At 41.4% G+C, this 13,529-nt stretch overlaps 1 protein-coding gene across 1 annotated transcript; it reads left to right on the top strand.

The window, feature by feature from the left end:
- Positions 1-379: 379 nt before the first annotated feature.
- On the top strand, positions 380-2,845 carry LOC110016563 (uncharacterized). Its single transcript, XM_078945428.1, has 6 exons — positions 380-449; positions 534-549; positions 635-727; positions 1,889-2,204; positions 2,296-2,393; positions 2,503-2,845. The coding sequence occupies exons 1-6, from the start codon at positions 380-382 to the stop codon at positions 2,615-2,617; spliced, it is 708 nt and encodes a 235-aa protein (XP_078801554.1). The 3' UTR covers positions 2,618-2,845.
- Positions 2,846-13,529: the final 10,684 nt, after the last annotated feature.

The following is a 13,529-nucleotide window of genomic DNA, read 5'->3' as shown; positions in this document are numbered from 1 at the left end:
GTGACAGGTCCCATCCTGCGGAGAATGGTGTATGGCCCTTGCCACTTTGCCAGTAGTTTGCTGGTACAAGAGGGAAGAAGTAGCAGAACCTTCTGACCTGGTAGGAGTTCACGGTGACGGGCCTGCTGGTCGTACCACGTCTTCCGACTCCTTTGGGCCTCTCGTTGGTTGACTTCTGCCTCTTCCCTGTACTTTGCCAACCGTTCTCTCATCTCCAGGACAAACTGGATCACACCCCTTTCTGAGGTCTTTGTGGATTTGGCCTCCCAGCTCTTCTTGAGGAGATCCAGTGGGCCTTGGACATCCCAGCCATAGAGGAGTTCGAATGGTGAGAAGCCTGTTGAAGCTTGTGGGACTTCCCTATAAGCAAACAACAGGAATGGTAGCCAACGATCCCAGTCCTTCCCTGTGTCACTCACGAACTTCTGCAGCATCCTCTTCAGGGTCTGGTTGAAACGTTCCACCAAGCCATTGGTCTGTGGGTGGTACGGTGTCGCCTTGATGGCAGTGATGCCAAGCTGCTGTTGGAACAGTTTCATCAACCGAGAGGTGAAGTTGGTTCCTTGGCCTGTCAGAATTTCATCCGGTATTCCTACTCTGGAGAAAAACTGAATTAACGCTCTCATGACTGCAGGAGCTGTAATGGTGCGCAGGGGAAAAGCTTCTGGGAACAGTGTAGCATAATCACAGACCACCAGGATGTATTCGTGACCGCTACTGCTTTTAGGTAAAGGTCCAACAATGTCCATGGCTATTCTCCTGAATGGAGTGGAAATTATAGGAAGTGGGTGTAGTAATGCTCTGTCAGACTTGTGTGTTATTGCAGTTTTCTGGCAGGTAGGACATGTTGCACAGTACGTCTGAATGTCAGTGTACATTGATGGCCAGAAAAAACGTGAACTAACCCGCAGATAGGTTTTGTGACGACCCAGGTGACCCGCCCATGGGAGTGTGTGCGCTAATTGGATGACGAGTGGCCTGCAGGTGGTTGGAAGAACTAACCGTAGGTGTTCACCTTCAGCTGCATACAGAACATCATCAGCAACAATAAACCGCACATTTCCCAAACATTTGTCACTCTCTGTTGTCACCTTGGCAAACAATGGTTTTAAAGTTTGGTCTTCTTTCTGCAAAGCCGAAATGTCAGCTGGTATGTCAAATGTTTCTGCTGTTGTTGTGATCTCAGGATCCAGCAACTTAAGTTTTTTCTCAAACCGTCTTTGACGACGGGATTTTCTGGGCATTTCTTTGCCTCCATCAAAGAAATCGTCATCCAAACGTGGAAGACTTTGCATTCCCGCTTTAGCCTGAGCTCTAGTTAGCACAGGTGCTGAGACAGTAACAGCTAGCTCATCATTAGCTTTAGCTGTTTTAGTAGCCTCATTTAATAAGTCCCCCAACATAGGTAAATCACACCCCAAAATTAAATCAACAGGTAGGTTCTCTACCACCCCGACAGTCAAAAGATAGGATTGTTCATTTATGGTCACTGTTACATCCGCTTTTGGGTACAAATGTTGGTCGCCATGAACACACACAACACTTGTTTGCCTGCTATAATCAAGTCCACCAAAAGGGATTAAACTCTGTTTGACCAGAGAAACAAAACTGCCCGTGTCCAACATAGCAGTAACCTGCTGTCCGTTCACAGTCACCTGTTTAAGTGCCTGGAAAGTGTCTTTGTCCATGTGCACAGGCCCTGCTCCTGTGACAGTCTCTGGCCTGGGTGCGTAGCAAGCACCTGTGAATTTAGTCTTGCGGATTGGACATACGGAGGCTTTGTGACCAATCTGCTGGCAATAGAAACACACAAGGTCCTTACCCGCCGCTCGCTGGTTAGGTGCTGGGTTGGTACCTTGCGTTGCCTGATGGAAGTCTCTCCGTGCAGGTCTCAGTGGAGCGGTTTGAATGGGAAGACGCTGATCCCCACCCGACGGCCGTGCAGACGCTCCTCGTCGAGCGTTGAGATACTGCAGCGCAAGCCGGGCAGCGGTGAGGCCATCCTCCGGGTCGTGCTCCTTCACCCACGTCCTCACGTCAGCTGGAAGCACACGCAGCAGCTGCTCAAGGATGACGATCTCCCCGATCTGCTCCTTGCTGTGTTGCTCTGGGCGGATCCAGCGACGGTAGAGGCCCTTCAGGCGGTGGTATGTCTCAGTCGGATTCTCCCCAGATGGCACCACAGTAGACCGGAACTGCTGACGGTAAGTCTCTGGCGAGATGTCAAATTTTACCAGGAGTGCGTCTTTCAGGTCCTTGTAGATGTGGGCTTGCTGCTCGTCCATTGCTGTGTAGGCCTCCAACGCCTTTCCGGACAGCAGTGGCACCAGGCGACATGCCCACTCTGTCTCTGGCCATCTCCACGTCCTGGCAATCCGTTCAAAACGTAGCAGGTAATTTTCAATGTCCTCACCTGTCTGATATGGAGGGACCTTTGGCTCCATGTAAGGTCTCCAATCAGGTGGCTGTAAACTGACTCTGCTCTGTGGTTGATCTGACCAGCTGGAGTCCTCCTGTGCCACTGGATGCCGTCGACGGGACGTTGCAGCTGGTGTTGGCAGATCCAACCTTGGGCTACTCACTGCGGCTGAGCTTGGTCCAGCGGCTTTGGGACTGATGTTACGCCGCCGACCAGAATGGTGCTCTGCCCTGGAAAAAGAGGCTTCCAAACCTTGGAGGGCAGCGATGAATCTGTCCTCCCGCTGCTGCTGTCCACGGAGGAAGTCTCTCATCATAGCCGCCAAGTCACCTTCTGGGCCTTTGGTCAGGCCTGGAGAACCACCCGAGGCACCAGGATCTACCACCTCCTCCTCAGAGGATGAATTGGACAACAGAGGGACTGCATCCGATGTTGGTTCCATCTCCTCCTTCTGGGCACGCAGACCTCTGTGTCTCACCTTTTTGCGGCCAGCCATCTGCTTATCCCACTTCTGACACCAACTGTCGTGGGTCCCACCAGGGAATGATTGGGCAGAGGCGCCAAGGTGAAAGTATTCTTGACTTTAATTTAAGAACAGAGCACACCAATTGCTCCACAAAGGTTAACCAACATAGACTTTTCCAATCCAACACTCCAAATTCTCCTCTCAGACTCTCCAACTTCTCCACTCAGACTCCCACACTGACAGCTGTATCTGGTTCTCTTTTAAGTGGCAAGCCCCTCCTCCTGGGCGTTGCTCTCCATCAGTCCAAAGAGAAAACAGGGAGAAGTGTTTGCATTGTTCAACAACATAAATAAACATACAGGAATAACCAGTTTCATTCAACTAAACATTCTGTGTCGTGTACAGAAAAATAAAAGTAATCATCAATAAAAATAAATACAAACAGTGACCGATGCGTCACATGACCCAGGGTGTCCATGACCACTTCCGGGTTACCGGGTTACTTCCGGGTAAACAAACCAACGTTAATGTTGGCGTCGTGTGTGCTTCGTGTTAATGTATGCATGGGGATGGTGAGTCGGCAACCTAGTGTGCACCCAGGGCTACCTGCAGAGGGATAGGGACGGAATGAAAAGGGTAAGCTGATGTAAATGACGTGTTACCGGGTCCGAGCGTGCGCGTCTATGCGCACGTGTGTATGTGTGCGAGCGTGTGTGCATGCGTGTGCGCCTGCAGCGGCAGCTGACGGTTCTACACCGTCACACAGTTGTTTTTTTTTTTTTTTTGACATACTCAAACTTATGGCAAAAACACATTTAGATCAGATTTAAATTGGGTTTAATTTTGAAATTCCACATCAGATCTGTCTGAAACTTATTTAATGACATCACCAGGTGGGACACTATCAGTGAGAAGTGAAATGACTGAAAACTAGCAGTTATTTTTTTAGACTAATGTAAACATATGGATAAAAAACACATTTATATCAGATTTCAATTGGGTTTAATTTTAAAATTCCACATCAGATCTGTCTGAAACTTATTAATGACATCACCAGGTGGGACACTTCCAGTGAGAAGTGAAATGACTCTCTGAAAACTATCAGTTTTATTTTTACTTTTGACATACGTAAACATATGGCAAAAACACATTTATATCAGATTTCAATTGTTTTTTTTTTTTAAATTCCACATCAGATCTGTCTGAAACTAATTTAATGACTTCACCAGGTGGGACACTATCAGTGAAAAGTTGAATGACTCTCTGAAAACTAGCAGTTTTCTTTTTAGACATACGTAAACTTATGGCAAAAACACATTTTTAGCAGATTTCAATTGGGTCTTATTTTGAAAATCCATATCAGATCTGTCTGAAACTTATTTAATGACATCGCCAGGTGAGACACTATCAGTGAGAAGTGAAATGACTGAAAACTAGCAGTTATTTTTTTAGTCTAACATAAACATTTGGATAAAAAAAACATTTATATCAGATTTCAATTGGGTTTAATTTTAAAATTCCACATCAGATCTGTCTGAAACGTATTAATGACATCACCAGGTGGGACACTATCAGTGAGAAGTGAAATCACTCTCTGAAAACTATCAGTTTTTTTTTTTCTTTTGACATACGTAAACATATGGCAAAAACACATTTATATCAGATTTCAATTGGGTTTAATTTTGAAATTCCACATCAGATCTGTCTGAAACTTATTTAATGACATCACCAGGTGGGACACTAACAATGAGAAGTGAAATGACTCTGAAAACTAGCAGTTATTTTTTTAGAGTAACGTAAACATATGGATAAAAAAAAACACATTTATATCAGATTTCAATTGGGTTTAATTTTGAAATTCCACATCAGATCCGTCTGAAACTTTTCATGTGACATCACCAGGTGGGACACTATCAGTGAAAAGTTGAATGACTCTCTAAAAACTAGCAGGTTTTTTTTTTTACGCGTAGGTAAACATATGGCAAAAACACATTTTTAGCAGATTTCAATTGGGTTTAATTTTGAAATTCCACATCAGATCCCTCTGAAACTTTTCATGTGACATCACCAGGTGGGACACTATCAGTGAAAAGTTGAATGACTCTCTGATAACTAGCAGTTGTTTTTTTTTTTTTTTTTGACATACTCAAACTTATGGCAAAAACACATTTAGATCAGATTTAAATTGGGTTTAAGTTTGAAATTCCACATCAGATCTGTCTGAAACTTATTTAATGACATCACCAGGTGGGACACTATCAGTGAGAAGTGAAATGACTGAAAACTAGCAGTTATTTTTTTAGACTAACGTAAACATATGGATAAAAAAACACATTTATATCAGATTTCAATTGGGTTTAATTTTAATATTCCACATCAGATCTGTCTGAAACTTATTAATGACATCACCAGGTGGGACACTTCCAGTGAGAAGTGAAATGACTCTCTGAAAACTATCAGTTTTATTTTTTCTTTTGACATACGTAAACATATGGCAAAAACACATTTATATCAGATTTCAATTGGGTTTTATTTTGAAATTCCACATCAGATCTGTCTGAAACTAATTTAATGACTTCACCATGTGGGACACTGTCCGTGAGAAGTGAAATGAATCTGAAAAGTCGCAGTTATTTTTTAAGACATAGGTAAACATATGGCAAAAACACATTTTTAGCAGATTTCAATTGGGTTTTATTTTAAATTTCCACATCAGATCTGTCTGAAACTTATTTAATGACATCACCGGGTGGGACACTTCCAGTGAGAAGTGAAATGACTCTCTGAAAACTATCAGTTTTATTTTTTCTTTTGACATACGTAAACATATGGCAAAAACACATTTATATCGGATTTCAATTGGGTTTTATTTTGAAATTCCACATCAGATCTGTCTGAAACTCTTTCCATGACATCACCATGTGGGACACTGTCCGTGAGAAGTGAAATGAATCTGAAAAGTAGCAGTTATTTCTTTAGACATAGGTAAACATATGGCAAAAACACATTTTTAGCAGATTTCAATTGGGTTTTATTTTGAAATTCCACATCAGATCCGTCTGAAACTTTTCATGTGACATCACCCAGGTGGGACACTATCAGTGAAAAGTTGAATGACTCTCTGAAAACTAGCAGTTTTCTTTTTAGACATACGTAAACATATGGCAAAAACACATTTTTAGCAGATTTCAATTGGGTTTAATTTTGAAATTCCACATCAGATCCGTCTGAAACTTTTCATGTGACATCACCAGGTGGGACACTATCAGTGAAAAGTTGAATCACTCTCTGAAAACTAGCAGTTTTTTTTTTTTACGCGTAGGTAAACATATGGCAAAAACACAATTTTAGCAGATTTCAATTGGGTTTAATTTTGAAATTCCACATCAGATCCCTCTGAAACTTTTCATGTGACATCACCAGGTGGGACACTATCAGTGAAAAGTTGAATGACTCTCTGAAAACTAGCAGTTGTTTTTTTTTTTTTTTGACATACTCAAACTTATGGAAAAAACACATTTATATCAGATTTCAATTGGGTTTTATTTTGAAATTCCACATCAGATCCGTCTGAAACTTTTCATGTGACATCACCCAGGTGGGACACTATCAGTGAAAAGTTGAATGACTCTCTGAAAACTAGCAGTTTTCTTTTTTGACATACGTAAACATATGGCAAAAACACATTTATATCAGATTTCAATTGGGTTTTATTTTGAAATTCCACATCATATCTGTCTGAAACTTATTTAATGACTTCACCAGGTGGGACACTATCAGTGAAAAGTTGAATGACTCTCTGAAAACTAGCAGTTTTCTTTTTAGACATACGTAAACATATGGCAAAAACACATTTTTAGCAGATTTCAATTGGGTCTTATTTTGAAAATCCATATCAGATCTGTCTGAAACTTATTTAATGACATCGCCAGGTGAGACACTATCAGTGAGAAGTGAAATGACTGAAAACTAGCAGTTATTTTTTTAGTCTAACATAAACATTTGGATAAAAAAAAAACACATTTATATCAGATTTCAATTGGGTTTAATTTTAAAATTCCACATCAGATCTGTCTGAAACGTATTAATGACATCACCAGGTGGGACACTATCAGTGAGAAGTGAAATGACTCTCTGAAAACTATCAGTTTTTTTTTTTCTTTTGACATACGTAAACATATGGCAAAAACACATTTATATCAGATTTCAATTGTTTTTTTTTTTTAAATTCCACATCAGATCCGTCTGAAACTTTTCATGTGACATCACCAGGTGGGACACTATCAGTGAAAAGTTGAATGACTCTCTAAAAACTAGCAGGTTTTTTTTTACGCGTAGGTAAACATATGGCAAAAACACATTTTTAGCAGATTTCAATTGGGTTTAATTTTGAAATTCCACATCAGATCTGTCTGAAACTAATTTAATGACTTCACCAGGTGGGACACTATCAGTGAGAAGTGAAATGAATCTGAAAATTAGCAGTTATTTTTTTAACATAGGTAAACATATGGCAAAAACACATTTTTAGCAGATTTCAATTGGGTTTTATTTTACAATTCCACATCAGATCTGTCTGAAACTTATTTAATGACATCACCAGGTGGGACACTATCAGTGAGAAGTGAAATGACTGAAAACTAGCAGATATTTTTTTAGACTAACGTAAACATATGGCAAAAACACATTTATATCAGATTTCAATGATTTATATCAGATCATTTTTAGCAGGTTTCAATTGGGTTTAATTTTAAAATTCCACATCAGATCTGTCTGAAACTTATTAATGACATCACCAGGTGGGACACTTCCAGTGAGAAGTGAAATGACTCTCTGAAAACAATCAGTTTTATTTTTTCTTTTGACATACGTAAACATATGGCAAAAACACATTTATATCAGATTTCAATTGGGTTTTATTTTGAAATACCACATCAGATCTGTCTGAAACTAATTTAATGACTTCACCAGGTGGGACACTATCAGTGAGAAGTGAAATGAATCTGAAAATTAGCAGTTATTTTTTTAACATAGGTAAACATATGGCAAAAACACATTTTTAGCAGATTTCAATTGGGTTTTATTTTACAATTCCACATCAGATCTGTCTGAAACTTATTTAATGACATCACCAGGTGGGACACTATCAGTGAGAAGTGAAATGACTGAAAACTAGCAGATATTTTTTTAGACTAACGTAAACATATGGCAAAAACACATTTATATCAGATTTCAATTGGGTTTAATTTTAAAATTCCACATCAGATCTGTCTGAAACTTATTAATGACATCACCAGGTGGGACACTATCAGTGAGAAGTGAAATGACTCTCTGAAAACTATCAGTTTTTTTTTCTTTTGACATACGTAAACATATGGCAAAAACACATTTATATCAGATTTCAATTGGGTTTTATTTTGAAATTCCACATCAGATCCGTCTGAAACTTTTCATGTGACATCACCCAGGTGGGACACTATCAGTGAAAAGTTGAATGACTCTCTGAAAACTAGCAGTTTTCTTTTTAGACATACGTAAACATATGGCAAAAACACATTTTTAGCAGATTTCAATTGGGTCTTATTTTGAAAATCCATATCAGATCTGTCTGAAACTTATTTAATGACATCGCTACGTGAGACACTATCAGTGAGAAGTGAAATGACTGAAAACTAGCAGTTATTTTTTTAGTCTAACATAAACATTTGGATAAAAAAAAACACATTTATATCAGATTTCAATTGGGTTTAATTTTGAAATTCCACATCAGATCTGTCTGAAACTTATTTAATGACATCACCAGGTGGGACACTAACAATGAGAAGTGAAATGACTCTGAAAACTAGCAGTTATTTTTTTAGAGTAACGTAAACATATGGATAAAAAAACACATTTATATCAGATTTCAATTGGGTTTAATTTTGAAATTCCACATCAGATCCGTCTGAAACTTTTCATGTGACATCACCAGGTGGGACACTATCAGTGAAAAGTTGAATGACTCTCTAAAAACTAGCAGGTTTTTTTTTACGCGTAGGTAAACATATGGCAAAAACACATTTTTAGCAGATTTCAATTGGGTTTAATTTTGAAATTCCACATCAGATCCCTCTGAAACTTTTCATGTGACATCACCAGGTGGGACACTATCAGTGAAAAGTTTAATGACTCTCTGAAAACTAGCAGTTGTTTTTTTTTTTTTTTTGACATACTCAAACTTATGGCAAAAACACATTTAGATCAGATTTAAATTGGGTTTAAGTTTGAAATTCCACATCAGATCTGTCTGAAACTTATTTAATGACATCACCAGGTGGGACACTATCAGTGAGAAGTGAAATGACTGAAAACTAGCAGTTATTTTTTTAGACTAACGTAAACATATGGATAAAAAAACACATTTATATCAGATTTCAATTGGGTTTAATTTTAAAATTCCACATCAGATCTGTCTGAAACTTATTAATGACATCACCAGGTGGGACACTTCCAGTGAGAAGTGAAATGACTCTCTGAAAACAATCAGTTTTATTTTTACTTTTGACATACGTAAACATATGGCAAAAACACATTTATATCAGATTTCAATTGGGTTTTATTTTGAAATTCCACATCAGATCTGTCTGAAACTAATTTAATGACTTCACCAGGTGGGACACTATCAGTGAAAAGTTGAATGACTCTCTGAAAACTAGCAGTTTTCTTTTTAGACATACGTAAACATATGGCAAAAACACATTTTTAGCAGATTTCAATTGGGTCTTATTTTGAAAATCCATATCAGATCTGTCTGAAACTTATTTAATGACATCGCCAGGTGAGACACTATCAGTGAGAAGTGAAATGACTGAAAACTAGCAGTTATTTTTTTAGTCTAACATAAACATTTGGATAAAAAAAAACACATTTATATCAGATTTCAATTGGGTTTAATTTTAAAATTCCACATCAGATCTGTCTGAAACGTATTAATGACATCACCAGGTGGGACACTATCAGTGAGAAGTGAAATGACTCTCTGAAAACTATCAGTTTTTTTTTTCTTTTGACATACGTAAACATATGGCAAAAACACATTTAGATCAGATTTAAATTGGGTTTAAGTTTGAAATTCCACATCAGATCTGTCTGAAACTTATTTAATGACATCACCAGGTGGGACACTATCAGTGAGAAGTGAAATGACTGAAAACTAGCAGTTATTTTTTTAGACTAACGTAAACATATGGATAAAAAAACACATTTATATCAGATTTCAATTGGGTTTAATTTTAATATTCCACATCAGATCTGTCTGAAACTTATTAATGACATCACCAGGTGGGACACTTCCAGTGAGAAGTGAAATGACTCTCTGAAAACTATCAGTTTTATTTTTTCTTTTGACATACGTAAACATATGGCAAAAACACATTTATATCAGATTTCAATTGGGTTTTATTTTGAAATTCCACATCAGATCCCTCTGAAACTTTTCATGTGACATCACCAGGTGGGACACTATCAGTGAAAAGTTGAATGACTCTCTGAAAACTAGCAGTTTGTCGTGGGTCCCACCAGGGAATGATTGGGCAGAGGCGCCAAGGTGAAAGTATTCTTGACTTTAATTTAAGAACAGAGCACACCAATTGCTCCACAAAGGTTAACCAACATAGACTTCTCCAATCCAACACTCCAAATTCTCCTCTCAGACTCTCCAACTTCTCCACTCAGACTCCCACACTGACAGCTGTATCTGGTTCTCTTTTAAGTGGCAAGCCCCTCCTCCTGGGCGTTGCTCTCCATCAGTCCAAAGAGAAAACAGGGAGAAGTGTTTGCATTGTTCAACAACATAAATAAACATACAGGAATAACCAGTTTCATTCAACTAAACATTCTGTGTCGTGTACAGAAAAATAACAGTAATCATCAATAAAAATAAATACAAACAGTGACCGATGCGTCACATGACCCAGGGTGTCCATGACCACTTCCGGGTTACCGGGTTACTTCCGGGTAAACAAACCAACGTTAATGTTGGCGTCGTGTGTGCTTCGTGTTAATGTATGCATGGGGATGGTGAGTCGGCAACCTAGTGTGCACCCAGGGCTACCTGCAGAGGGATAGGGACGGAATGAAAAGGGTAAGCTGATGTAAATGACGTGTTACCGGGTCCGAGCGTGCGCGTCTATGCGCACGTGTGTATGTGTGCGAGCGTGTGTGCATGCGTGTGCGCCTGCAGCGGCAGCTGACGGTTCTACACCGTCACATCATCCCCCTCCTCTGGGAGATTGGCGATGTGCGGCAATATGGACAGGAAATCTGCCACTATGTTTTGTTTTCCGGGACGGTGACGTACGTTAAATTTGTACGGCTGAAGCGCCAGATACCAGCGCGTAAGCCGGCTGTGGTGGTCCTTCATGGTATTTATCCATGTCAGGGCCCTGTGGTCTGTCTCAAGGTCGAATTCTCTGCCAAGTAAGTAGTACCTCAAGCTATCCAACGCCCACTTAATGGCAAGTCCTTCCTTCTCCACAGTGGAGTACCTTGTCTCTCTCGGCTGCAGTTTCCGACTGAGGTACAGGACTGGTCGCTCTTCACCTGGGTCTCCCTGAGCCAGGACAGCACCAAGTCCGACTGCTGAGGCATCCACTTGGACGAGGAACCTTTGATCAAAGTTAGGACTCTTGAGAACAGGACAGGAACACAATTTATTTTTCAATGCTTGGAAAGCCTGTTCACACTCATCTGTCCAGGTCACGTGGTTTTTCTGCCTCTTCTCTGTAAGGGCAGTGAGAGGAGCTGCAATGGTGGCGAACTGATGGACAAACCGCCGGTACCATCCAGCTAACCCCAGGAAGGAGCGTACCTCTTTCTTGGTGCGTGGTCGAGGGCAATTGCGGATAACTTCAACTTTATCCACCTGCGGACGCACCTCACCACCTCCCAGCAGGTACCCCAGGTAACGAGTTTCCTTCCGGGCCCACTCACACTTGCTCACGTTTAAGGTCAGGCCTGCATTTTGTAGTTTCCTCAGGACCAGACGCAGGTGATCTAGGTGTTGCTCCCAGGTGTGACTGTAGATCACCACGTCATCCAAATAGGCTGCACTACAGTGGTTACATCCCTGCAGCACCCTGTCCATCAGCCGTTGGAACGTGGCTGGTGCTCCATGCAGACCAAAAGGCATAACTGTAAACTGAAACAGTCCAGCAGGTGTTTTGAACGTCGTGTATGGTCGACAGGTGTTGCTGAGAGGTACTTGCCAGTAACCCTTGCATAGGTCAAGAGTGGTGATGAAATTAGCAGCCCCGATCTTCTCCAGCAGGTCGTCAATCCTCGGCATTGGATATGCGTCGAACTCCGAAACGGCGTTCAGTTTCCTGAAGTCGATGCATATCCGCAGTGAGTCGTCTTTTTTGGGAACGATCACCACCGGACTGCTCCACTCTGAGTTGGACGGCTCGATGACACCTAGCTCCAGCATCTTCCTCACCTCATCGTTCAGCCTTCCCACCAACTTCTGTGGTACCCAATAAGGCCGTTGCCGGATTGGTCGTCCATCTTTGAGCCGTATGGAATGGCTAATGAGTGTAGTTCTTCCTGGCTGTGCAGAAAAAAGAGATGGCGTTTCACGAAATAAGTCCATTATCTGTGTAGTCTGTTCCGGAGGTAAATGTGACAGAGACGGAGGGGTTGAGTGAGTCAGTGCTCCCAGATCAGAGTCCAAGTCTTCCTCAGTCTTCACAGCTCTGACTAGCAAAGACTTCTCTGTTGGATGGTTAGCACCTTCCTTCCACTCTTTAAGTAGATTCACGTGGTATGTCTGCTTTTCTTTCGTTTGTCAGGATGGTGCACCTCATAGGTGACAGGTCCCATCCTGCGGAGAATGGTGTATGGCCCTTGCCACTTTGCCAGTAGTTTGCTGGTACAAGAGGGAAGAAGTAGCAGAACCTTCTGACCTGGTAGGAGTTCACGGTGACGGGCCTGCTGGTCGTACCACGTCTTCCGACTCCTTTGGGCCTCTCGTTGGTTGACTTCTGCCTCTTCCCTGTACTTTGCCAACCGTTCTCTCATCTCCAGGACAAACTGGATCACACCCCTTTCTGAGGTCTTTGTGGATTTGGCCTCCCAGCTCTTCTTGAGGAGATCCAGTGGGCCTTGGACATCCCAGCCATAGAGGAGTTCGAATGGTGAGAAGCCTGTTGAAGCTTGTGGGACTTCCCTATAAGCAAACAACAGGAATGGTAGCCAACGATCCCAGTCCTTCCCTGTGTCACTCACGAACTTCTGCAGCATCCTCTTCAGGGTCTGGTTGAAACGTTCCACCAAGCCATTGGTCTGTGGGTGGTACGGTGTCGCCTTGATGGCAGTGATGCCAAGCTGCTGTTGGAACAGTTTCATCAACCGAGAGGTGAAGTTGGTTCCTTGGCCTGTCAGAATTTCATCCGGTATTCCTACTCTGGAGAAAAACTGAATTAACGCTCTCATGACTGCAGGAGCTGTAATGGTGCGCAGGGGAAAAGCTTCTGGGAACAGTGTAGCATAATCACAGACCACCAGGATGTATTCGTGACCGCTACTGCTTTTAGGTAAAGGTCCAACAATGTCCATGGCTATTCTCCTGAATGGAGTGGAAATTATAGGAAGTGGGTGTAGTAATGC

The sequence above is a fragment of the Oryzias latipes genome, chromosome 4, assembly GCF_053564925.1.
Source record: "Oryzias latipes strain Hd-rR chromosome 4, Olatipes_Hd-rR_3.1".
NCBI classification, from domain to species: Eukaryota; Metazoa; Chordata; class Actinopteri; order Beloniformes; family Adrianichthyidae; genus Oryzias; species Oryzias latipes.
Note: the sequence above shows the minus strand (reverse complement) of the source record. Positions and strands in the feature narration are given on the sequence as shown.